This window comes from Bos grunniens, chromosome 3 (genome assembly GCF_055505025.1).
Source record: "Bos grunniens cultivar Pamir isolate PY7600 chromosome 3, Bosgru_T2T1.0, whole genome shotgun sequence".
Lineage (NCBI taxonomy): Eukaryota > Metazoa > Chordata > Mammalia > Artiodactyla > Bovidae > Bos > Bos grunniens.
Genome location: NC_141167.1, coordinates 69,055,183 through 69,083,156, shown reverse-complemented (window position 1 = coordinate 69,083,156; position 27,974 = coordinate 69,055,183). Strand labels below are relative to the sequence as shown.

The 27,974-nt window shown below is 36.1% G+C and overlaps 1 protein-coding gene across 42 annotated transcripts in view; it reads left to right on the top strand.

Moving 5' to 3' along the window:
- Nucleotides 1–27,974, top strand: part of ZNF644 (zinc finger protein 644) — a 96,711-nt gene that overhangs the window by 25,565 nt on the left and 43,172 nt on the right. For 30 of the 42 annotated variants that reach the window (XM_086394409.1, XM_086394393.1, XM_086394424.1 and 27 more), the window contains one exon: nucleotides 12,104–12,164. The exons of 9 other annotated variants lie outside the window; for them this stretch is intronic. In XM_086394409.1, coding sequence (XP_086250535.1) covers nucleotides 12,121–12,164 — 44 coding nt within the window. In that variant the 5' untranslated portion in view covers nucleotides 12,104–12,120. Of the gene's footprint in view, nucleotides 1–5,638; nucleotides 5,692–7,395; nucleotides 7,451–12,103; nucleotides 12,165–27,974 lie in introns of those variants that run through there. 3 more of the 42 variants (XM_086394428.1, XM_086394395.1, XM_086394396.1) reach the window with 2 other exon arrangements.

Sequence of the window (27,974 nt, the reverse complement as noted above, 5' to 3'; positions counted from 1 at the left end):
TTATCTTATTATGTGCTTTCTATTTATTGTGACTGTTGTATTATTTTTCTCAAGAATGCTTTCTTTTTTTTGTTCACTAATTTTATTACTTGTTCCTTTCCCCATTTTTTTTTAAACTATTTTGTCTGCTAGCCACAAATCTAATTTTTGTTTATTGGAAAATACTTGTTTTTCTTTTTTGAAGAGGAGCATCACTGAACATGAAGATGTTCCAGTATCCACTTTTTTTCTGGTGATAAGTCAGCCATTAGTTGCATTGTCATTTCTCATGTATAACCAGTCACTTTTTTCTGGCTGCACTTAAGGTATTTTTTTGGCCTTTAGTAGATGGACTACGTATGATATATACTGTAGAAGTGATTCTTCATATTCATCATGCTTGGGTTTGTTGAGATTCTTGGATCTACAAGGTAATATTTTATACCAAATTTGAGATGTTTTTGTTCATTGTTTCTTTAGGAAAAACTATTGTGTACCTTTTTTACTCTTCTTGCTCTCTTTCTGTTACATCTTATTGTACATACATGTTGAATTGAGTTTCATCTATTTTGAACTGCCTGATAGTGTTCTATACTGGTCTCTGAGGCTCTTAATTTTTCTTCAGTAGTTTTAACTCTGTTTTTTGGATTGAATAGTTTTATTGGTCTATCTTCAAGCTCACCAATTCTTTCTTCTTCCATCTCTAATCACCTCCTTATGGTAAATTTTTATTTTTATTTTTTTTTTGTCAGCTTTTTCTTTCTTATAGTCTCTTTTTGAATGTGTGTTCTTTTAATTCTCATACTTAAAATAGCTGCTTGGAGTTCTTTATATGCTAACACTTAGATTCTATATTCTGAGTACTCAGAATTGTATCTCTTAACACCCCTTTTTTCCTTAATATGGATCACTGTTTCCTGTTTCTTTGTAAATCATGCAGTTTTTGCCTGAAAACTGAACTTTATGATTATGTTTTAGTGTCTGGACTCTTAATGTTCTGAGAATTCTTGGGTGAAGTTTATAGACAGATTTTGAAGCTTGCTTATGGTTTACCTATTTCGAGAGATTCTGCTGATTCCCAACTGTTCTGCTGGACTTGGATTCTGTCCTCTGACATTTCAACCTTGTAGGGCTTCAGCTTTTGCTGCCAAAACTGTGCACAGTGGAATGTATCCTGTTGAAAAAACATCACACTCACAGTAAAGCTCTGTTCAAGTGTAAGCTTTCTCTCCAGCCTCTGTCAACTTTTTCCCCTCAACTTCTTCAGTTTTCCTCTGTGCATACATAGTTTTATCAGTCATTCAGTGATTTAGGCAAAGTTTATCCTGAGAATTTTTGTTACATTTCTCTTTTGGTTCTCTCCCTGCCATGCTTTCTCCATTTACATTTCCAGTTGTTTTTCCATGCCTCAATTCTGAGCCCTGAGATGATGTTATCTTTCTCCAGAGATAATTTTTGTTTGCTCATGCTACTCCTGGAGTCTCTAACATTCTGGGGTTACCTTAATTATGTGTTAAGGATTGAGTTTTGTGTTTTTGTTTTTGTTTTTTTTTTTAATCTGGCTACTTAAATGTCTTCAGGTGGTGTTGCAGTGTATGCAAGAACTTTTTTTTACTTCTGGTTCGCTAGAGTATAATCTTTTAGGAACTCGACTCAAAGAGTGGGCAACATTTACTTTGGTTTTAACCAGTTCTGAACCTTGCGATCTCAGTTTGATCCCACTAGCTCTAGAGCAATGTCAGAAATAGTGATCAGTTTCTCAACTGCATCATCTGGATTAGCAAATAAGCCCAAGGTAAAAGCATCCTTAGGTGCTAGGTTTATATCTCTAGGTCACCATTTTGTCTTGGATCTTGGCCTGATCATTCTTTACTGTTGTATTAGCTTTTTGATGCCACCAAATTGACAGTTTTTAATATTTTGCTGTTTTCTTCTAGTAGGTCTCAGTGAGTCAATTGATAAATATTACCTATTCTGCTGTTATTGCAGCTATTTGAATTGACATGTTTGAATCAATGGATGTAAATGATAGGATAATGTCTCCATCCCTTGACTTTGATTTTTTTCCTGTGGTGAATTCATTCCTAAGTGTGTTACCTCCACGAGGTGGCAAAGATGGGCACTACCTGCTGTGATCTACATCATTGTCATAGCCATTATTTCCACTGAAGAGTATACCTTTCCCAGTAGTCCTTGCAGGTATTTCCAAATTTCCCATTCTGGCTACATTGCCATCCATAATATAATAATGGTAGCTAGGAGCAAAAGGCACTCTGATCAGTCTAGGTATCATTTGTTCATCCCTTGATCCAGGAGCTTAAGATTGGTGCAGTTGTAACAGTTACATATTAATACTGTTTCCCAAAGGAAGATACCATTAGCATAAATAGGAAAAAGAATGTTGGGCAAAGAAGCAGATTGTTCTGTAACAGTTTTTGTAGATTTATAGCATATCCTGAAAGATTTGATTGTATTGTTGGATCCAGTAAAACTACCTTGCAACACAATTTCGTGAGAGATTGTAGTTGACTGATAACTTGTTAAAATTATTTTGCTCAGTTGTGTATCTCTGAGACTGACAAACTGTGACAGATATTTTCTAGAGTCACTGTTAGTAAAAGAATAAAAGAGACTTTTATTCCTCCTCTTCCCATTGTTTTCAAAAGTTGAGAGACCTACGTTTGTTGTTAATCTGCAGTAACTCCTTCTAGGGATAAGAATAATATGTTATCTTTAAAATAGGGTTGCTGTATCAGTTGGCTATTGCTGTGTAATAAATTACTCTAGAACTTGACATAAAACAAACATTTATTATTAGAGTAAGTCTATGAATCAGGCAGTATTTCTCGTCTTGGTAGGGCTCGTTTAAGTCCGCATTCAGAACCAGGTCAGGAGAATGATTCTGCCACTGTTGGATGGGGTTCTCTAGGATGGACTGTTGTGGGACATCTGGGCTTTCCTCTTGTCCTCTAGCAGGTTAGAGTGGGTTTGTTCTCATGGTAGTGGCAGGATTGCAAGAGAGCAGCGACATACATGGCCTCTTGAAGCCTAGCTGAGAACTGGCAAACTGTGACATTTGCTACATTCTGTTTGATCTTCCTTAAAAGGTCAAGCCTGGAGTAAACAGGGCTATGGAAAGATCTGTTGGTAGTGTTAGTTGCTCAGTCATGTCTGACTCTCTTTGTGACCCCATGGACTGTAGTCTACCAGGCTCCTCCCTCCATAGAATTCTCCAGGCAAGAATATTGGAGTGGGTAGCTATTCCCTTCTCCAGGGGATTTTCCTGACCCAGGGATTGAACCCAAGTCTTCTGCACTGCAGACAGATTCTTTACAGGCAGTCTGAGTGACCAAGGAAACCCACCTCTTGGTAGGGGAAACTGCAAAGTCTCATTGCCAAGTGCATTATTCATGTACCTCGTGAATAATGAATAGGATGGTACAGAATTGGGGTTATTTTTGCAGACAGGCTTTTGATTCATGCTGTAGAATTTTTGATGTTATTTTGTTCTAAATTGCTCCCCATTATATTTCAGTAGGAATTGTGTTTAAGAGTAGACGTTGTTACAAGTGTAAATTAAATACATTGATCTGTCCAGTAGTCAAGATGACTTATACTTGTTTCATGGAATGTGTCTGATGGGGTTTTGTAAGCATTGTTCATGGACTGAGTTATCAATTGTAGGTAATTGAAATGCCTGTTGTAGTACCAGTTGTAAGTATTAATAGATGATTATACTGTTACTCTTTTGATTATAAATGACAATTTCTTGTGTTTATCATTATTATTATTATACTAACCTTCTTAATTGACTTTATTTTCCCCTGCATATTATTCTTTGCATATTGTGATATTTTAAACAGATTTATTGAAGTACAATTGATATATACTAAATCACACAGGTTTAAAGTGTGCAATTTGAATAGATTTGATATCTGTATATACCCATGAAGTCATCACAAGATAACAAACATATCCTTTATCTTCCGAAGTTTCCTTGTGCCCCTTTGTAATCTTTTCCTATTTATTGCTTCTTCCGTAATGCACAATGACTGATCTGCTTTCTGTCACTTGATACGTTAGTTTGAATTTTCTAGAATTTTATGTGGATGAAGCTGTGCATTGTGAGATCTTTTTGTCTGCTTTTTTCCACTCAGCATGATTATTTTCACATACATCTGTGTTGCATGTGTCATTAGTTAAATTCTACTCTGTTCATTGTATATAACTTAAGGCTTTATATGTTGTTGGATATTTTCCCCTCAGCTTTTGGCTGTTACAAATAAAGATGATCATTTGTATGTAAGCCTTTGTGTGAACATATGCTTTGTTTCTTTGGGTAAACACCTACTAAGTGTTTGATATTTTAAGATATGGTGATACTGTTTTTACAAAGTGATTGTACCATTTTATCTTCCTGCATGTATGTATTAGCATTTCAGTTGTGTAGTGATAACTCATGGTTTTAACTTGCATTTCCATGTTGACAAATGATACTAAGCATGTTTTCATGTACTTATTTTCATTCATGTATCTTTGATGAAATGCTGCTTCAAATCTTCTGCCTGTTTTATAATTTAGTTGTTTTTTTGTTATAATTGAGGTTTTAAAAACAGATTTGTTTATTGGTGGATATAATTGACACATTTAAAGTGTATAGTATGATAAGTTTATATATATACACACACACATACACACATAACATACACTCAGGAAGTCATCACTACAACCAAGATAATGAATATATTTATCACCCCCAAAAGTTTCCTCTTGCTATTTTGTAATTCTTTCTTTTCAGCTGCATCCCCCTTTTGGGTATGATCCAGATCTGTAGAATTTTGCATTATGAAACTGAAACTCTACCATTAAAGCACAGTTTTTTATCCCCCTCATCCTTAACCCTTGGCCGCCACCTTTCTGCTCTTTTGTTCTGTTATCTTGACTATGTTAAATACCTCATATGAGTGAAATCATACAATATTTATTTTGTAATTGGCTTATTTCACTTAGCATAATGTTCTCAAGTTCATCCATGATGTAGCATGTAACAAGATTTTCTTCATTTTTAAAGACTACTTAATATTCCATTGTATGTATATACCATATTTCCTTTATTCATTCATCTGCTGCTGAGCATTGAGTTTGCTTCTGTCTCTTGAATAATGCTACAGGACACATGAGTATATAAATATCTCTTTGAGATCCTGTTGTACTTTGAATTATTTTGGTATATACCCAAAGCTAAGATTACTGGGTCATATGCTAATTCTGTTTTTAATTTTTTGAGATACTGCTTTACTATTTTCTGTAATTGTACCATTTTACATTCCCCCCTACATTACACAAGAGTTCCAATTCTCTGTATCCTTTCCAGCACTTATTATTTTCTATTCTTTTGGTAGTGGCCATTTTATTGAGATATGAAATATCTCATTGTGGTTTTGATTTGCATTTTTCTTATGATTAGCAGCATTGAACATCTTTTCATATATTCTCTGGACATTTGTATATTTGTCTATTCAGATCTTTTACCTGTTTTTAAATAGGATTGTTTTTGTATTTTTGTTGTTGAGTTGTAAATGTTACTTACATATTTTGGGTATTTAACCCCTTACCAAAAATACGATTTGTAAAAATTTTTTCTCATTCTGTAGATTGCCTGTTCACTGTATTGGTTGATTCCTTTGATGAAGAGGAATTTTTAATTTTGAGGTAGTCTGCCTTGTCTATTTTTGCTTTTGTTGTCTCTGCTTCTGGTGTCATATTCAAGAAATCAATGCCCAAAACTCAGTGTCATGAAACTTTTGGCCTTTTTCTTCTCAGGATTTTAGCTGTCATGTTTAGGTCTTTGATTTGTTTTAAGTTTATTTTTTAATGTCGTATTAGGTAAAGATCCAACTTCATTCTTTTGCATGTTTTGATCCAGTTGCCCAGCATTATTTGTTGAAGAGACGTCCTTTCCCTGTTGTGTACTGTTGACATCATTATCAAAAATCATTTGACCACACATGCATGAGTTTATTTCTGGACTCACTCTTCTCTTTCTTTGGTTTATATGTCTGACTTTATGTCAGTCCCACAGTGTCTTGCTTACTGTTGCTTTGTGATATGTTTTGAAATGAGGAAGTGTGAGACTTAATATGTAGAAACACAACTGATATTTGTGTGTTGTTTTTATATCCTGCAAAATTGCTGAGACCATTTACTAGCTTTAACATTTTTAAAGAATCTTCAGGATTTTCTATGTATAAGATCATGTCATCAGCAAATGGGTAACTTTACTTCCTTATTTCTAATTTGTGTGCCTTTTATTTTAATTTTTTCCTGTCTAATTGCTCTGGTTTGTACTTCTAGTACTGTGTTGAATAGAAGTAGCAAATGTGGGCATCCTTACCACCTTTTTGCTCTCAAAAAGCTTTCAATCTTTCGCTAGAGTATGATGTTAACGGTTGATTTTTCTCATGTGACTTTTACTGTGTTGAAGTGGTTTCCTTCTGTTAATAGTTTATTGCATGTTCCTACCTGAAATGATTTTGAGTTTTGTCAAATGTTTTTTTCCCCATCAAGATGGTCACTTGGTTTCTGTCCTTCCTTCTATTAATGTGATGCATTTCATCAATTGATTTTTTGTCTGTTGAACCATCCTTGCCTTCCAGGAGTAAATCCAATTTGGTCATGGTGAATATCATTCAGTTTGCTGGTGTTTTGTTGAGGAGTTTTGCAAATACTCATATATGTCTGTAGTTTTCTTGTGTCTTTGTCTTTGGTATCACATACTGCTGATCTCATTACTCTTAATGAGAATGAGTTTGCATATGTTCTTTTGTGTTCAGTTTTTTAGAAGAGTTTGAGGAGAATTCTTGCTTAAATAGTTGGTAGAATTACTCAGTGAAATCATCTGGTTCTTCACTGAGAGGGTTTTGATTATTGCTTCAGTCTCCTTACCTAGTTATAGATCTGTTCAGATTTTTTAGTGCTTCATGATTTGGTCATCATAGATTGTGTGTTTATTGGTATATAATTGTTCATAGTAATCTCATAATTCTTTGGCATTTGTTGTAATGTCCCCTCTTTTATTTATGATTTTGTTTGAATAATCTCTCTTATTTTCTTAGTCTAAGAATTTGTCAGTTTTGTTGATTAAAAAAAACAACTCATTTTTTACTAACTTTTGGTTTTCTTATATAAGTATAAAATTAAGCTGATGATTTAAGATCTTCTTTTTTAAATGTGAGCATATAAACTTTCCTCTTAGTACTGCTGTCACTGTATCCCATTAGTTTTGGTATGTTGTGTTTTCAAAATATTTTCTAAATTCACTTGTGATTTATTCTTCGACCCATTGGTTGTTTAAGAGTTAGTTGTTTCATTTGCTGTATTTATGGATCTTATTTTCCTTTTGCTGTTGATTTTTAGTTTCATTCCATTGTTGTGAGAGAAGATAGTTGGCATGAGTTCAGTCTTAAATTTGGTAAGATTTGTTTTGTGGCCTACTTTACATATATTTTTGCTGTTATCTGCATTTGGGGTTTCATTCTGAAGCTGTTTCTAATTTGTCAGTGTTTAATTTTCTGAAATATGTTCATACCTCTTCTGTACACTGAAAATACTTGAAAAATGAAGACATTACTTATCAGAAATTTTAGATTTATAGAAAATTTGAATAGAAAGTATAGAGTTCCCACTCTACCCTTCCTCCCCCGTGGACACTTTGTTTTCTGTATTAACAACTTACCTTAATATGGTACAATTGTTACAATTAGTGAACCAATATTGTTACATCATTATTAACTAAAGATCATAGTTTATTCAGATTTTCTTAGTTTTCACCTAATGTTATTTTTCTCTTCCAGGATCCCATTCAGGATACTGCATTACGTTTAGTTGTCATTTCTCATTAGACTTTTTAAGACTGTATTTTTAATGACTTTGACAGTTTTGAGGAATATTGGTTAGGTATATTATAGGATTTTCCTGTATCAGAATTTGTCTGATGTTTTTCTTAAGATTAGAGTGGGATTGTGGGTTTTAGGGAGGATATATTTGACATTTTAGTGAAATAAAACCAGTTCTATTAGTTACTTAAGTGTTCTTTCTGTATCTCCTTCCAGTATTCACCTAAAGAATATCCTAATTATATTATACTTTAGGTATGGATTTAAAGGGAACTTTCTGTCTAGTATTAGTCACTCATCCCTGTCTGACTGTTTGCGACCTCATGGACTATATAGCCCACCGGGCTCCCCTGTCCATGGAATTCTCCAGGCAAGAATACTGGGGTGAGTTGCCATGACCTTGTCTAGGTGATCTTCCCAACTCAGGGATCATATGCAGGTTTCCTTCATTGCAGGCAGATTCTTTACCATTTGAGCCACCAGGGAAGCCTATTTCCTATCAAACTTCCTTATAAGATACTCCCTTTAAACAAGATAGTGTTTATAATGGCCTGGTTTGTCTCTTTGAGGAACAAATACAATTAAAAGTGGGTTTTTCCCAGACTTTGAAATATAACTGTGAACAGAGCAAGATAAAGAAATTAAACTGTTAAACTCTTAAAGAATCAGCCTGCCAATGTAAGAGACCTGGGTTCAGTCCCTGGGTTGGGAAGATCCCCTTAGAGAAGGGAATGACTATCCACTCCAGTATTCTTGTCTGGATAATCCCAAGGACAGAGGACCCTGGTGGACTACATACAGTCCATGGGGTTGGAAAGTGTCAGACACTACTGAGTGACTAGCACACAAATTCAAAAAATTAGTTATTGTGTGTAATATTTGTATATGCTTTTGTGCAAACATGTGTATCTTTTTGGGAGAAGGCAATGGCACCCTACTCCAGTACTCTTGCCTGGAAAATCCCATGGACAGAGGAGCCTGGTGGGCTGCAGTCCATGGGTTCGCTAAGAGTCGGACATGACTAAGCGACTTCACTTTTACTTTTCACTTTCTTGCATTGGAGAAGGAAATGGCAACCCACTCCAGTGTTCTTGCCTGGAGAATCCCAGAGACGGAGGAGCCTGGTGGGCTGCCGTCTATGGGGTCACACAGAGTTGGACACGACTGAAGTGACTTAGCAGCAGCAGCATATCTATTTGTATTAGTTGGCTAGGGCTACTGTAATAAAAGACCACAGACTAGGTGGCTTAAACTACAGAAATACATTGTCTCACAACTCTAGAGGCTAAAAGTCCAAGATTTGATCGTTAGGTTTGGCTTCCCCTGAGGCCTCTCTCCTTGCAGATGTCAGTCTTCTCACTACGTCTTCACAGGGCCTTTCCTCTGTGCCTATATCCCTGGTATCTCTCTCTTGTTAATTAATATAAGAACACCAGTCATATTGGATTAGGGCCCTATCCTTATGACCCTATTTAACCTTTATTACCTCCTTACAGGCCCTGTCTCCAAATATAAATTATATTGGGAGTTAGAGCTTCAACACACAAATTTTATAGGGATACAGTTCAGTCTGTAACAAGTTTTATATAGTGTTTCTGATTTATCTCCCAGAGAACTTGGCATCTTCAGTATGTTTATTTTCTAGGCTGCTCTCACAAATTACCACAAACTAGATTGCTTGAAATAACAGAAATTTAATTCTGTCACAGTTCTGAAAGCCAGAAGTCTGAAATCAGTATCACTGGGCAGAAGTCAAGGTGTCATCAGTGATGTTCTCTGTACAGAAGAATCTCTTCTTTGTCCCAATTCCTAGCTATGGCTGCAGTCTTCAAGGCCAGTGTTTTCTGATCTCTGTGCTCTGACTTCACCTTCTCAGTGTGTCGTCAAATTTTTCCATGTCTCCCACTTTATAAGTGATTGCATTTAGGGCCCACGTAGATAATCCAGGATAGTCTCTCCATCTCAAAATCTTTAATGTAAATCACACCTGCAAAGACTTTTTTTCCCTCTTGCCATATAATATAAACTTCACAGATTTGAGGGAGTAGGATGTGGATATCTTTTGTAGGACCATTTTTTAGCCTGTCGTACTGAGCATCTCATAGTAGACTTGTGATGTTCTCAGTTTGATTTATAGTTTAGTTTGTAATAGGTCTCTACAGTTTTGGGTGGGTGAAGGCTGGTGGCAGTGGGTGGTAAAATATTTTCATCTCTTCTAAACATTATGTGTGAAACTGGATGTCTGTGTTCTCAGTGGGTGGTCCAAGAAGTATCAGCATCAGCATGACCTTAGGAAGTTCAGAAATCCAAAATGGTCAGCTGGACTTCCCTTGTGGCTTAGCTGGTAAAGAATCTGCCTGCAATGAAGGGTTCAATTCCTGTGTTGGGAAGATTTCCCTGGAGAAGGGAAAGACTACCCACTCCAGTATTCTGGCCTGGAGAGTTCCTTGGACTGTATAGAGTCCATGGGGTCGCAAAGAGTTGGTCGGAAAGGACTGAGTGATTTTCACTTTCACAGTCTTACACTTGCTAAATCAGGAACTCTGAGAGTAGAGCCTAGCCATGTTTGCATAATAAGCCTTCTGGGTGATTCCCATGTACATTGAAGTTTGAGAACCACTTTTCTAGACTGTAGACATTATTAATGTTAAAACCATATTCACCTTCCTCTACAATGTTTTTTCTGCTTAATGGTAACACTTAAATTAGTCTAGCATCATCGTCCACAAACTGTTTTCTGTAGAGATAGAAACATATAGTACCAAATCTTAGTACTGTTCCTCAGTGAAATTAATTCATTTACTCAATAAAAGGTTGCACCGGACTCATTGTCAGTTGTATATTTACTTAGATGTAGTCATTTTATAAAGTAACGTTGCTGACATCGAGAAATGATAGGAATTTTTTCTCCAGTCTTTAAACATGTGAATTGAATTCATTAGACTGAATTTTACTTTCCTACCTTCTGTATCCTATGTACATGTGGGGATACAATGTAAAATTTCTAATCTTTCAGCTTGCCTACACTACATTGTTAGGCTTTTATTATGTGCTATCCAGTGAAAGTGCTGAAGTGAGATTAATTATTTTGCTCAATGTGTCCACAGTGTAGCTCAGAAAACCCACAAGTAAATAGTTTATATAGAGCTATCACTAGTTGCTATTTGAGAAATCACTAGTTGTAATTGAGAAACACAGCTTCACATAGTTGAAGAAATTAAAGAAGGATCTGCCAGGGTGACTAAACTAAATATTGAAAAACTAGTATAAGGGTGTTAGCAAGGTTAAGGAGAAATAAAAAGTAAGTATAGTTCACCATGCGAAAAGGCTGAGAGAGCTTAGGGGCTCTTCTGGGAGTTGAAGGGGTTTCGTAGAAATATGAAGTGAGGAAGAGAGTAAAGACTAGAGAGATAGATGAGACTGAGGTCACTGATGAGTACTATGAAAGATTGAGGCATAGATGTGATTCTTCAGGGTAGCCATTGGGAAATGATTACTTATAGCATTTGGGAAGGATAAATTGAGTGCATAGTGAGTCTAGAAATACAACAGTTACAGTAATCTAGGTGAGAATAGTAGTAGTTGTGGTGGTGACAGAATAAAAATTCAGAAGAGTAACAAGCTGATTTTCAGGAAGGGTGAGAGCTGAAGTGTAGAATTCAGAGTAGTATATATTAAGTTTCAGAATTTGTGGAGTGTGATAAACTTAGGGGTAGGTAGATTTTTGACAAGTAAATTTTCAGTAGAGTGTTAGACTGAAGGTCACATTATACTGGATTGAAGGTTAAATTGAGGAAGCAAGAGTGTATCAGTATTCACTGTTCTCTACAATTATCTTCCCTGGCATTTAGTAAATGTTTAATCAATGTTAGCCATTATTATGGCCACTATTAATATATACTTTAATGACATCTCTTTTTTTTAAACTTTTTGGTGTATTTTTGGCATGTATGTAATATTAGATAAGCATTGACATAGAAGTGTGTGTTTTATTCAGAAATATTTTAATTATTTGCCATACTATTAATATTAATGGAAACAGCACTAAGAAGTTTGTTTCTCAGTTGAATAGATAATTATTCCTCAAAGGTAGCTGGCAATAGTTTCTTGAAAGTTACTGTAATAATTTAATTTATGGTTGTTAATTTAAAAAATAGTATATCATAGATATAATTATTCATACCTGAAGCAGAAGAACTAAATGATTGCCTTTACATGTATTCTTTCAGGTTTGATTTAATTTCGAATGAGATTGTTCTTACAGCGAGATGTTAATAAGACAAAATCTAGGTAAGTAGAAGATGACTTTGTTAAATATTACAAATCAAAATAGGAATAATACAAAAATTTATGTTTAAAAAGCATACCTCCAAATCCAAGGCAATGAGTCTTTAAATAAAATTTTGAAATACAAAGAAACAGCTTTTTGATTCACTTGGTCCGTTTGATTTGATGGAAGTAAAAACACAGCTGTCAAATAGTAGAACTACATTCTTAATTTTCCTCCTTTTATATTGTGATTAACTTAAGTATGCGGTTTCCAGTGACCCTTAAACATGTTTGAAAATCAGTTGATATTTGGTTTAGCTACTTGGAATCCAGCTCAATAAGACATTTGCTTAGATTTCTTCCGTGTTCCCTTCTTAAACTTCTTGAGTCATCTTTGCTTTTGTAAAATTTACTTTCTTATTTCCATTAACAGAACACTTCCACAGTTATTTAAATTTGTCAAATTATGACTTACGTTAATGTAATGTTCAGAGTTATAAATGATTGTTTTAATATTTTTTGTATTTCTACTGAATAACTTCTGATTTAGCATTCATATTTTAATTTTTTAAGACTGTCAACTTTAGAATTGAATTGTGATCATGTACTTTTGGTCTGATATGTGAAAGATTGCTTTTTTAATAATATAAATTAAGATGTTAAAAGGATGCATTTACTAATCTGTTGGTAAGTAAACATGGCTTCAGGATATAAACAGATGAAAAAGAATACTTTGATTACATTAAAATTAACTCAGGTCTTTCTGAATCTTAACTAGATGTTTCAGCTGTCAAAACCTTGCTGATCTCAGTGGTTTAAAAAAAAAGCCTAGGATGAGAAGTGCTGTAGTTGAGTAATGTGCAGTTAAATAGTGTATTCTCAATTAGTGGTTTAGTCATAATTTGAAGGGACGTTTCCATTTTATTGGTATTATGCTATAATAATAGTGGTAATTTGGAGAATACTTACTATATTAAGTGCTTCTCATGCCTTATTAGTCTTTACAGTACATCTTATAAGGTAGATACTGATGTCTATAAAACTTTAATTTTTTGGTTAATAGTGAACTATTTCCTTTTTTTTTTTAAGAAACTATTTTCACAGCATTTATTATAAGGAACATTTGCCTGTATATCTTTCTGAAGTTAGTTGAATACAGTGTTTATTAGGGTGTTTATTCTGATTTCTTACAAGTTAGATATTGCTCATGGGATGACACTGGTTTTAACTAACTCTGGTTTTGTGTGTGCTCAGTTGCTCAGTCATGTTGACTCTTTGTGGTTCCATGGACTGTAGCCTGTCAGGCTCCTCTGTCCATGGAATTTTCTAGCAAGAATATTGGAGTAGGTTGACATTTCCTCCTGCAGAGGATCTTCCTCACCCAGGCACTGAATCCAGGTCTCCTGTGTCTCTTGTATTGGCAGGCGGATTCTTTACCACTGCACCACCATTTTATTCCAGCACAATTACATATGCATTTTCTTTTTTGTTAAGGTATAATTTACATTTTTATTAGATCATGTATGGTAAAATGTGGAAAATTTAAAGTATAGAGCTAAATAAGTTTTTTACATGTATAACCACTGTGTAGTTTAAGATGTTGAACACTCATTGTCTCAGAAAGTTCCTCGTGCTCTTTCCTTTCCAATCCAGTAGCCTTTCCCGCAAGGTGAGCATCTTTCTAAATTCTGTCAGCATAGCCTAGTTTTGCCTGTTTTTGAATTTTATGTACATAGAATTATATAATATATACTCCTATACCTGGCTGTTTTCATTTAACACAAATGTTTCATCCATATTGTTGCATTAGCAGTTTATTATTTTTTATTGCTAAGTAATATTCTATTGTGTTAACATAAATTTAGGTTTTCTCTATAATTTTGTTTCTTGTATTCTCCATGTCTCTGACCTCACTTGCCAACTTTCTGCATTGCTTTCTTTCCGCTAGTTGTCTCCTTCTTTGTCCCCCATCACCTGCACAGTAAAATGTAAACTCATAACATGTTATATAATTATCTCATTGCAGCTATTCTAGAATTATCTGAATAAACTAAGCATGATGTTTATATTCTTAGTTTTAGTTCCATGTATATGTTGTCATTGTTCCCCCACCCTCTTGTCTCCCCAACTGTCAATATATTTTCTCCTGGTTGTCAGCTTATCTTTTGAAATAGTTCATCTCAAGCATCATCTTGTCGTTTGAGCCAGACCTGTCCATTCCACAGTAGTCTGTTTTCTTTACTAGACCGTGAGTTCTTTGAGGGTCAAGACCATCTCCATGGAAAAGGAATGCAAAAAAGGAAAATGGCTGTCTGAGGAGGCCTTACAAATAGCTGTGAAAAGAGAAGCGAAAAGCAAAGGAGAAAAGAAAAGATATAAGCATCTGAATGCAGAGTTTCAAAGAATAGCAAGGAGAGATAAGAAAGCCTTCCTCAGCGATCAATGCAAAGAAATAGAGGAAAACAACAGAATGGAAAAGACTAGAGATCTCTTCAAGAAAATTAGAGATACCAAGGGAACATTTCATGCAAAGATGGGCTCGATAAAGGACAGAAATGGTATGGACCTAACAGAAGCAGAAGATACTAAAAAGAAGTGGCAAGAACACACAGAAGAACTGTACAAAAACGATCTTCATGACCCAGATAATCATGATGGTGTAATCACTAACCTAGAGCCAGACATCCCAGAATGTGAAGTCAAATAGGCCTTAGAAAGCATCACTGCGAACAAAGCTAGTGGAGCTGATGGAATTCCAGTTGAGCTATTTCAAATCCTGAAAGATGATGCTATGAAAATGCTACGCTCAATATGCTAGCACATTTGTAAAACTCATCAGTGGCAACAGGACTGGAAAAGGTCAGTCTTCATTCCAATCCCAGAGGCAATGCCAAAGAATGCTCAAACTACCACACAGTTGCACTCATCTTACATGATAATAAATTAATGCTCAAAATTCTCCAAGCGAGGCTTCAGCAATACGTGAACCGTGAAGTTCCAGAGGTTCAAGCTGGTTTTAGGAGGAACCAGAGATCAAATTGCCAACATCCGTTGGATCATCAAAAAAGCAAGAGAGTTCCAGAGAAACATCTATTTCTGCTTTATTGAATATGTCAAACCTTTTGACTGTGTGGATCACAAGAAACTGTGGAAAATTCTGAAAGAGATGGGCATAGCAGACCACCTGACCTGCCTCTTGAGAAACCTATATGCGGGTCAGGAAGCAACAGTTAGAACTGGACATGGAACAACAGGCTGGTTCCAAATAGGAAAAGGAGTACATCAAGGCTGTATATTGTCACCCTGCTTGTTTAACTTATATGCAGAGTACATCATGAGAAATGCTGGGCTGAATGAAGTACAAGCTGGAATCAAGATTGCCGGGAGAAATCTCAATAACCTCAGATATGCAGATGATACCACCCTTATGGCAGAAAGTGAAGAGGAACTCAAAAGCCTCTTGATGAAAGAGGAGAGTGAAAAAGTTGGCTTAAAGCTCAACATTCAGAAAACAAAGATCATGGCATCTGGTCCCATCACTTCATGAGAAATAGACGGGGAAACAGTGGAAACAGTGTCAGACTTTATTTTTGGGGGCTCCAAAATCACTGCAGATGGTGACTGCAGCCATGAAATTAAAAGACGCTTGCTCCTTGGAAGGAAAGTTATGACCAACCTAGATAGCATATTGAAAAGCAGAGACATTATTTTGCCAACAAAGGTCCGTCTAGTCAAGGCTATGGTTTTTCCAGTGGTCATGTATGGATGTGAGAGTTGGACTGTGAAGAAAGCTGAGCGCTGAAGAACTGATGCTTTTGAACTGTGGTGTTGGAGAAGACTCTTGAGAGCCCCTTGGACTGCAAGGAGATCCAACCAGTCCATTCTAAAGGAGATCACTCCTAGGTGTTCATTGGAAGGACTGATGCTAAAGCTGAAACTCCAATACTTTGGCCACCTCATGCGAAGAGTTGACTCTTTGGAAAAGGCCCTGATGCTGGGAGGGATTGGGGTCAGGAGGAGAAGGGGATGACAGAGGATGAGATGGCTGGATGGCATTACCGACTCTATGGACATGAGGTTGAGTAGTCTCCGGGAGTTGGTGATGGACAAGGAGGCCTGGCGTGCTGTGATTCATGGGGTCGCAAAGAGTTGGACACGACTGAGCGACTGAACTGAAGTGAACTGAACTATCTATATCTTATTTATCTTAGTAGTGCAGTGTCAGAATGCTATGTGAACTTAGTGATTTGTTACTCACAGAACAGCCAGTAGAGTTCTCTCTCTAACAAATAAGGGTTCAGAGTACTGGCTGGAATGGGATGGGGGCATTGCACTTCAGTTGCTGTTAGACTGTAAGAAGGAGTCAATGAAGGCAATCTGAAGAAAGACATTTTGGAAAGAGAAGTAAAATATTCTCCTAGTCTCCTTTCAGTCCAGTTGGAATAAAATGGCTAATAATGTTCTTAGTCGAGATGTTAAGGAATATTGAGTGTCATTGTTGATTTTGATTACTCTTTCCAAATAAAGGCATTAATACATGTTATGGAAATTGGAGTGTTTGCTACTAATGTTTTCTTTGTGAGTTTCTGCTAGATAGACTAATACAAATAGAAGATTAGAAATCCTGATCACATCTTTAAGAAGTGAAGAAAAGTTTTCCTCATGTTCCTGAGGGTAAAAAACTACTGGAGAGGAGGAAAAAAATTGAATCATTGTCTGGAATTGTAATAACATTATTGATTCCTGTGGCTTAGGAAGCTTGTTATTTGCTGAGAAGTATTTTTAAAGATTTTGTCTTATCATTATATTTGGTAATTTATATAAACATTTTACTTTCTTAAATAAAACTGTAAAAAAATTTAAAGCATTTTGCATTAGTTTTCTTAATTGAGGTTTGAAATTGGGCTAGTTGGGTTGGCTATCATAGTCACCTGGGGGGTTATTATGCCTGAAGCTTCATTGCCTTCTAGCAAGTCCAAAGGAAGGAGAGGTTCTCCCCCACTGGGATCAATTTGTTGCTTTCTCTTTCTGCAGCTTCTGCCATTAAGCTTGAACACAGGGTTGGGCATTGACCCCATCTCATGCTGTTCCTTCTGTCTTCTTACCTGTAAGAATTTTTCTTAGACACAGATTCTTATTGAATGTAGAACCTTGGCTGTTTCTTTTATTTCACCCTGGATGTGAAGTATGTTTAGTTTTGTTATTGATAAAAGTTTACTCTTGAGATTGCTTGATTTATGTGTCTCTAGAGGTATTAGACCAGCTTTTCTTCTCAGAGGCTGATAGGTATACCTCAGGTTCAGACTCTTCCTTTTCATTTTGTACTTCAATATTTAACACAGTCAGATAGTGCTAAGCTTTTTCATTTTGCATAATTCTTGAATCCATAGATTTAAAGTTCTTTATGAATGTCTTATATTAGCTTTATTTCTGTTACTAACCTTTCTGTGCTTCCTTTCTTTAGTAGCACTGTAGATGTGCTTCCCATTGTTGTACTGTGGAAAAGAAAACTTTTTAATTAATAAAATTGTTTCTCATTCTAAATAAGATTGCATAATATACATCAGACCTTTTCCAGATAAATTGCAAGTAACATTTAGTATTTTCAGAGCTTTATTTTGTATATAAAAGCCACATTTGCTTATATGTGTGAACAGATAGTAGAGCAATGCTTAAAATAAGAAGTTAAACTCTCCTGTCATTCAGCACCATACTCCCCATACTAAAAATGGCTGGTATGTATTCTGCATTGTTTTCTGACTGTTTACCGATACATCGTGGACATTTTTTCATATATGCGTCACATGAGCTATTTTATTGAGGGTATTACAAATCACTTTAAGGAATTTGGATTAGCAGACTCCTATTCAAGGAGTTTAAGTATGAGGAAGTGCTGTGGTCAGATCTGGGTTTTTGAAATATGGAGAATTAAAATGGAGAACAAATTAGTGAAGAAACTAGATTGGAATCAGAATGACCAGTTTGCAGGGGGAGACTGCTGGCCTGTCTTTAGAGTGGTGGTAATGGAAAAGATGTAATTCGATTTGAGAGAGATTTAGAGGAGAAAATAAGTCAACTTTGGTGTTTAGTTGTAATGAAATTTTGGTGGTAGGAGAGTAAGGAAAGAGTTGAGGATAGTATCTATGTTTCTGGCCTGGCAGTAGTACAATATTCACAGATAGGAACTGTGGAGACGAAGCAGGTTTATAAAGAACAAGAGTGAAATTTTAGCTATATTGAGCCTGAAGAGCATTAAGTAGCTCAAGACATTTGAGTGGAAATGTCATGTGGCAGTTAGTTACAAGTGGCCTGTAACTTAAAGAGATCTGAGAGTCATCAGCATTAAATTTTCATAATATTTCACAAATTAATTTTTTATTTTGATATCTCTTTGTAAGATAGCTCTGCAAAGCATCTTTGTATATGAAATATTTCAGTTGACCTAAAATTTTTTGAAAATGACTTGCTCTGTATAAATTTATGAGCTGCTATTTTTATTAGAGATTCTGGTCTGTGCTTATTCTTAATTAAACAAGATTTAATATCGTTAATGAACAATTAATCATACTGTTGATTGCAATAGTCTTACCAAAGATACTTGAACAGCCTAAGGATATATTAAACATGTTGAATCTTGGGTTTCCATTAATAGTGTCTAATATATAAATGTGAATTCTGATATTTGATAATGTAAGTATTTTCCTGCCTGTGTAACAGTTTAGGTTAAAATGGTCATGAAGTCTTTAGGTTAATTGTGATTCAACAAATTGTTAAGGAAAAAGGTATATGTCACAGTAGGACTTTGCCTACTTCGTTCACCATTGTATACTCACCGTCTGTAGCAGCTCTTAGCACAGAGGAACTCAATAAATGTTTGTTGAATAATCAATTAGTGTTTGTGTGTGACATTCTTAATCCAGAAGTTAAGTAAGACTCCCTTTAACATATCTCATAGGGTAGATCTAACAGTGATGAACTTTCTCAGCTTTTAATCTTGAACTGTGTTACTTCCTCTTTCAATTTTGAAGTATAATTTTGCTAGGGATAGAATTCTTGATTGACAAGTATTTTCTTTCAGCACTTTGTAAATATCATGTCATTGCTTTCTGGCTTCCATAGTTTCTGATGAGGAATTACCTTCTAATCTTAATATAGGCCTCTTGTATATGACCCCTGCCTCTCCATGCTGCTTTTATTATTCATTCCTTGTCTTTGGATTTTGACAGTATTATGTTAATATGACTTTGTCTAGATCTCTGTATTTATCCTGTTTGGATTTTGTTGAGTTTATTGTTTGATTAAATTCATTGCTTCTCAGGTTTTGTATGTTTATGGCCATTAATTTTTGAAATATTCTTTCTGCCTCTTGTCTCATCTACTTCTTTGTCTCTCATTATAAATGTGTTGATATACTTGGCAGTGTCCATGGGTCTCTTAACTGCAGTTCGTTTCTCTTTATTCTTTTTTCTACTTCTCAGACTGCATAATTTCAGTTGACCTACTTTCACATTCACTGAATGTTTATTCTGCTTGCTCAAATCTACTTTTGAAAGCCCACTAGTGAATTTTTCAATTTAATCATTGTTTAGCCCTAGAATTTTGGTTTAGTTCCCCCCCCCACGCCCCCCCCCACGCTGCAAAAAGCTTTATTGTTTCCATTTGGTCCAAGGCTTGAGAGGGCTCCAGGGTGTTAAAATATTGCCTAATGGCTGCAGAGAGGGCCTTCAGGCAGCCCTGATATGAGGGAACCTCCTCAGAGGCCACTGGGCTGTAGAGGCTTCTAGTCATGCTTGAGAGTGAGCCTTTCAAAGAGATATTCACCCAACCCAGCCTGGGGACCAGCCAGCCTGCAGAGGTTGGTCAAGGGGTCACCTATCTTCTTGATGAGTTTCACCTCCTCATCTAGGGAGTGGTTCTCCAGGAGGTCACAGATGTGGGGGTTTGTGCGGGCAGAACCCAGGCCACGTAGATACAAAAGGGCCTAGTTCAGGTTCTTTTCTATGAGAAGGGCAGCTTCCATAGTGCCCTGGGTTTTACCCTACTTATCTGGAAATGGCTTCTGCAAGTCCAGAAAGAGGGTGAAACTGCCATACTGGTTTTACCTTTTCAAGAGATGCTCCATGAACTCCCACTTCTCCTTGGCCAATTTGTGAAAAATGTGGCCCACACCCTTCAGAGCCATATCCTCTTAGTCGAAATAGAAGCCCAGAGAGAGGTAATTGTAGGAGGCTCACAGATGCATGTTGACCAGGCAGTTGAAGGCAGACTCCACCGCAGTGAAATAATTCTGATGAATCTGGGAACTCATGGTTGATTGGTGATAAGGCGTAAGCTCAAAAAATGGTGGCTGGTCATGGTGATTGTGGACAGCTTCTGAAGGTTACACATGGAAAAGTGGTTAGAGGGTGGTCAGAGGCTGGAGCACAGGAGCATCCCTGGGTCTGCTCTGTCCAAGCACTGTTAAAACGAGACAGATCCACAGGACTGCCGAGTGCACTTCCTGTTTAGTTCCTTTTTATAAATATTTATTTTATTTATTTCTCTTTATTGATATTTTCTGTATTGACACACTGTTCTCCTGGTTTCCTTTAGTTCTTTCACCATGATTTCTTTGATCTTTTTGAGCATGTTTACAACTGCCAATTTAAAAACTTTGTCCAATAAGTTCCTTCATAAACAATTGCTATTGATTTTTTTTCCCTCTGAATGGGACATACTTTCTCGTTTCTTTAACATGCCTTGTAATTTTTTTCTTGAAAGTTGGACTTTTGAAATAACATAATGTTGTAGCTCTAGAAATCAGGTTCCTTACTCTCATGGCTTCTTGTTGTTGTTTAATTTGATTTATATCGTTTCTCTAAAATTTTTAACTGTATTTTTGTCATGTGTCTCTGAAGTCACTGTTCCTTTAGTTTGTGGTCACCTGCTGGTCCAACAAAAATTTCCTTAAAATGCCTGGAACCAAGAAAAGAGAAAAAAATAAAATAGAGAAAAAAATGTAAGAAGATAAAACTTTTTCTAGTCATTGCAGATTGACTTTATTTTTAGATACTTCTACAGTTCTTAGCCAGGTTACTTATAACTCTGCATTAGCTTTCACTTCTTGTTCCCATTGAACTTGAAGACTAGCTAGAGGTGGAAGCTTAGGGTTTTTTCAGGTCTTTTCTGAACTGGCATTCTGCTCTAGGTATTGGCATGAGTTTCTGGATTCCCAGCTTTATACACAGACTTTTCACAGCCCTCTTCACCAATGTATTTCTTTTCAGCTTTTCCTCCCAATCTTTCTAACATCCTCTGATTTGCTGCTTTTCTGTTTTGAGGCATTTATGAGTTAGATGAAACAAAGATGGACATTTCCTCAGTCTTTTATCCAACCCTTGGACTGGCCAAAGCAAATATACATACTCTTTTGGAACAAGGTCTGCTCTGTTCTTTGGAGAACCAGGTCCTCAGAACAGTAATGCTGAGTAATGTCTTTTTGACTTTAGCTGTGCAAGAGGTTTGAGCTAAGCTAAGTTTAAATGTCACAAAGCTCTCCTACCATTTTTTTAAAGTCATTTTTATTCTCAATTTTAAATTTATAATTGATTTTAATTTTAAATTAAAATCCTAATTTAAAAATCAATTGATCAGTTGAGTTTGAGGAGCCATTATTTTATCTTTGTCATCCTAAAGATAGATATTTGGGAGCATTGTTTTTTTTTAACAGAATAGAATTCTGGATATGTCTCTGAGCTAGAAGAGGATGTACTGCAAGTTCATAGAGCTAACTTACAGTATCAGATATGCTCCATCTGTGCTTGTGAGCTCAGTTGTGTCCGACTCTGCGACCCCATGGACTGTAACCCACCAGGCTCCTCTGTCTATGGAATTTTCCAGGCAAGAATACTGGAGTGGTTTGCCATTTCCTTCTCCATCTCCTACCATTTTAAAATTGGTTTTTCTTGATTCAGCATTCACTTTGTTGCTTCAGTCCATTTACTGTTTTCCAGAGCTTGGAAAAAGTTGTTTCTGACAGTTTGGGTTTTTTATTTTATTTTATTTTTCCTTCTGATCTTTCTTTGAAAGGACAGGCCCTTGAATTGCTTTACTGTATTTGTCAGAGTTGAATTTCTTTACTGTATTTGTCAGAGTTGAATTTCCTTACTGTATTCATCAGAGTTCTCCAGAGAAACAGAACCAGGAGAGAGAGAGAGAGAGAGTGTGCGTGTGTGTGTGTGTGTACGGAAAGAGATTTATTTCAAGAAATTAGCTCATTTGAAAATGAGGCTGGAAGTCAAAAGTCTATAAGGTAGGCTAGCAGGCTGGACACCCAGGGAAGCGCTGATATTACGATTCACATCTGAAGACTTTCAGGCTAAAGACTTGGGAAAGAGCAGATGTTGGAGCTCAAGTCTAAAGGCCGTGTGCTGTAGAATTCCCTAGTGCCCAAGGGAAGTCAGTTTTTCATTCTATCCAGGCCTTCACCTGATTAGATGAGAAACACTCATATTATGGAAGATAATCTGTTCAGAGTATAGCAATTTAAATGTGAATTTCATATATAAAACCTTCACTGAAGTTTCCTGAATGATGTTTGACCACATATTTGGACACTATGGCCCAGGCAAGTTGACGTAAAATTAGCCATCACTCCATTTTAACTAACACCCTGCAATTGATTTGTGTGCGTTTAATCTTGTATTCTGTGACCTCACTATTCTCACTTCTTAGTTCCACAAGTTTTTTTTGTCTACTTCTTGAAATTTTTTGTGTAGGCATTGAGGTGTTACGTGCAAATAGGGACAGTTTTATTTTTTCCTTTCCAATGTATATGCTTTTGTTTCCTTTTCTTGCCTTTTTGCAGTGGTTAGAACTCCAGTAGATATGTAGAATTAGAGTGGTAAGATTGGACATTCTTGGTTTAGAAGATTTTAGAAGGAAAGCCTTCAGGCTTTGTACCATTAAATATATGTTAGCTGTAGGTGTTCTTAGATGCTCTTTTTCAAATTGAAGTAGTTTCTCTTTATTCCACCTGCTGAAAATTCTTACCATGAATGAGTGTCAGGTTTTCAGTTGATACACTCATGTTATTTAAAATAAATTTCCAATTTGGAAGTCTCTAGTGTTATTTAAACTAATTTTCCAGTTTGAAAGTCTCCAGTGAAATCTTCTTGGCCTAGAGGTTTCTTTTTGGGGAGTTTTACAGTTTAAATGCAATGCCCTTAATAGCTATTGGGCTATTTAAAATTAATTTCATATTGAATGAGTTATGGTATGTTGTTTTTTCAAGATAATAGACTTATTTCATCAAATTGTTAAAGTTAATTTTGTAAAGTTCTTCATCATTTCAGTTCAGTCATTCAGTCATGTTTGACTCTTTGCCACCCCATGAACCACAGCACTCCAGGCCTCCCTGTCCGTCACCAACTCCCGGAGTCCACCCAAACACATGTCCATTGAGTCGGTAATGCCATCCAACCATCTCATCCTCTGTCGTCCCCTTCTCCTCCTGCCTTCAATCTTTCCCAGCATCAGGGTCTTTTCAAATGAGTCAGCTCTTCGCATCAGGTGGCCAAAGTATTGGAGTTTCAGCTTCAACATCAGTCCTTTCAATAACACCCAGGACTGGTCTCCTTTAGGATGGACTGGTTGGATCTCCTTGCAGTCCAAGGGACTCTCAAGAGTCTTCTCCAACACCACAGTTCAAAAGCACCAATTCTTCTGTGCTCAGCCCTGTTCATAGTCCAACTCTCACATCCGTACATGACAACTGGAAAAACCATAGCCTTGACTAGATGGACCTTTGTTGACAAAGTAATGTCTCTGCTTTTTAATATGCTGGTATGCCCTTATTAATTGTTATAGTGTCTGTAGGGTATATGGTGTTATCTCCTGTTTCATTATTAAATTGATCATTTTTGTTTTTTAAAAATCTTCATCATTCTTGCTGGAAATTTGTTAATTTTATTGATTTTTTTCGTATAACTAGCTTTTTGTTTCAGTGATTTTTCTGTTTTCAGTTTCATTTATTTCTGCTGTTATATTTATTGTTTCCTTCTTTTTGCTTGCTTTGGATTTATATTTCTGTCCTTTTTCTTTTAAAATTTGTCAGTTCATGGTATAAATTTAAATATCTCTTTCAGCATTGCTTTAGCTGCATCTCATATTTTGGCAAGTTCTATTCTCATTAAGTTCTCCTTTTAAAAATTTTTTTTGAGAATTTTTGAGCCATGGATTATTTAGAAGTATTTTGTTTAGTTTTCAGTTATTTGGGATTTTCCTTTTATTTTTCTAGAACCAATTTCTAGTTTGATTACCAATCTTTTAAATTTGTTCAGATTTATTTTATTGCTGAAGATATTGTCTATTTTCATAAATGGTTTATAGCCACTTGGATAAAATATGTATTTCTCTGTTGCTTGGTAGTGTTTTAAGTGTGTCAGTTAGATCCTACTTGTTGATTGTGTTCAGAGTTTTTTTATTCTTGCTGATTTTCTTTTTAGCGGTTGTATCAGTTGTGGGAGAAGAGTGTTAAAAGTCTCTACAACAATTACGGATTGTCCTTTTCCTGCCTATCAGTTTTTGTTTAGTGTATTTCAAGGTTCTGTTGTTTGGTATATACACATTTAGGATCATTGTCTTCCTGGTGGATCCTTTTATTATTATTTAGTGTTTTCTTGATCACTGGTAATTTTCTTTGTTCTGATACTGTTTTACCAGCTATTAATGTTCGCATGGCATATTTTCAGCCTACTTATGTCATTGAATTTGAAATGAGTTTCTTATAAGCTGCATATAGTAGGGTTGTGGTTCTTTTAATCTGTCATTTTCTTTCTTTTGACTGATATATTTAGATTATTTACATGTGAAGTAATTTTTGATATGTTTTCTCAGGTTGTTGTTCTTCTTTCTTCCCTTGCCTTATGGTTTACATAAGAACAGTTTTTTAGGGATTCCTTTTTGTTTTCCTGTGTCCAGTACATTTTTGATGTCTTTCTGTGCATCCTAATCTTTCTTCATAAAGACACCACCAGATTAAATTAAGGGCTACCCTTGTTACCTCTTTTAAACTTACTTACCTCTTTAAAGGTCTTGTCTCCAAATATGGCTAAATTCTGAGATATTGGGGCTTAAGGCTTCCAGTATATGACAGAGGAAGGTGGAGTGGAGATCTAATTTAGTCTATAACAGTAAGTTCCAAATGTTCTCTTTTATAACTGAATTAAAGAGTTAAGTGAAATTACTTGGATTTTTTAAATGAATTTTTAACCATTCTCTTAGAGTGTAATAAAAAGATGTAAGGCATCAAGTCAGATAGGTACCTTGCAGTTATCTGAGGTAGATAGGTATGCACCTGTGTCATCTGAGAGGTATATTAAAGGACTTAGAACAAAGTACTTTAATCTGGGAGAGAGTTGTAGTCTTTTATATCATTTATGATATAAATTTGTTTTAAAAGTGCATTTTGCCCTATTACCATTTATGATATTGTCATAAGGAAACAGTAAATGTTTGTACTATATGCCAAATTTATACAATTCAATCCAGAGATAGTTACTATTTAGGTACCTGAAAGCTAATGATAGGGCAGTATATGTTGTGGAGATTTATATTATTCATGTTTAATTGAAACGGTAGAATTGTTAGTAGAAATATTCAGTAAGCTTTTTATCTTTTGTGTACACAGTGATGACCAGGGAGAGTCTACCTAGACACATGCAATATGACTAGAGAAGACAATTGAAGTTAATAAAAAGAAAATTTGCTTTAATTTCCAAAATTGGTTGATTGCTGACTTTATTGTTCACTTATAGTTAGCTTGCTTTGTCTGTACCCCTTTATCAGTATTCACGCACCTTCTCAATGTTTAAAAACACAGCATATATAGCAGAAGGCATGATGCACATTCTCTTGCCTCAGTTCAGTGGGTGCTATACCATAATCAATAGAATATTTGAAAGACATTAGTGCTCTGAAAGGATGAGTTCTTCAAAAGCATATGATAAAGGAACTTGACATATAGAGTGTTTGAGGAAAACTTCCTAGAGTAAGTGATATTTAGAGCTTTGATCTGAAAGAAGATTATGAGCTAAAGTTAATTAAATTTATGTGAAAGCATGCTTGGTGGGGGAGAGCAGAGAATTCAAGACCAAAGAAACTGCATCTGCAGAGGTCCTGTGATGAGAAGGAAGATATTGGGAAATTTGAGAGGGCCAGTGTGGTTGAATCCCTAAGAACTGTTACGAGGAGAATGTGTGACAAAACTGGAAACGTAGGCAGGACCCAGTGTAGCCATTTTAGCTGTTAAAGATTTGGGACTATGTCCTGGTAGAGAGGAAAATGACATGTTCCACAGAAGAGTAAGAAGCTTGAAAAGATCATTTTGCCTATATGTGTGAAGAATTGGTTAGAAATGAACCAACAAGTCCAATTAGAAGGCACAGATGCATTAATTTTGTAAAATTCTGCTTATGGTAGACCACAAAGTAGTCACTTCAAGGACTGTTTTAGATGCCAGGGGTGTATTAAGTGAACAAAACATTAGCCTCTACCCTCAGTGGGGAAGAGGAAACAGATGGTCAAATAACTATATAATCTTTCAGGTATTTGTAAGTATTGTGACGTATGTATGAAGAAGTATGAAGTGAAAGTCGCTCAGTCGTGGCCGACTGTGTGACCCCATGGACTATACAGTCTCTGGAATTCTCCAGGCCAGAATACTAGAGTGGGTAGCCTTTCCCTTCTCCAGGGGCTCTTTCCAACCCAGGGATCGAACCCAGGTCTCCCACATTGCAGCCGGATTCTTTACGAGCCACAAGGGAAGCCCAAGAATACTGGAATGGGCAGCCCAGGAATCAAACCGGGGTCTCCTGCATTGCAGGAGGATTCTTTACCAACTGATCTATCAGGAAAGCCCCAAGTATTGTGAAGAAAAGTAAAATTAGATAAGGGGATAAAGAGTGACTAAGAGTGCTGTGTTATTAAGGATGGATCTAAGAACTGAGAAGGAGATGACCGGAACTGAAGAAATGGATTTACACATACATTTGGAGGAAGAACTTCAGGCAGAGAACATTAAGTGCTAAGTGCAAAGTATGTTGGGCCTGGTCAAGGAATAACAAGAAGGCCAGTGTAGGTGAGGTACAGTGAGAAAAGGGAGAGCATTTAGGAGATGTGGTCTAGGACTAAGTGCATTATTATTGGGTTGGACAAGAACTACATAACACTGATCACTTTGATATTTTAAACATTAACTTTATACTAAAATTTAGTTATTTCTTTTGCTAGTAATAGTTCATGAAATTAAAATAGTATTATTAAAGTTCTGAACTTAATTCCAGTGTGTGAGGAGGGGGTTTCCCCACACCACCGAGCATTTCTCCAGACACCAGTTATTGTTCTACGATTCAGTTCAGTCCTGACACTATTTACCCAGAGATCACACACACACACATATGCTTCAGAGGCCAGGTGCAAGCCCAGGTTGGCATCTGTGCTGCAGCCTGTTTAGTTACAGATTGGAGGTTATCACGATTCTGTCCTTGGACTTCAGATGCTAGTTGCAAGTCCAGGTTTTTACCTGTTCTTCTAGCCAACTGGCTCTAAATCAGAGCTTCTCATGACCCCCTCCTTGGGTTTCAATTAATTTGTTAAAGTGGTTCACAGAATTTAGGAAATCTGTTTACTCTCTAGATTACCAGATTATTATAAAAGGGTACAACTCAGAAACAAACAGATGGAAAAGATGCATAGAGTAAGGTATGTGGGAAAGGGGCACAGAGCTTCCATGCTTTAGGTGCTCCGCTCTCAGCACCTCCATGTGTTCAACAGCCCAGAAGCTCTCTCTGC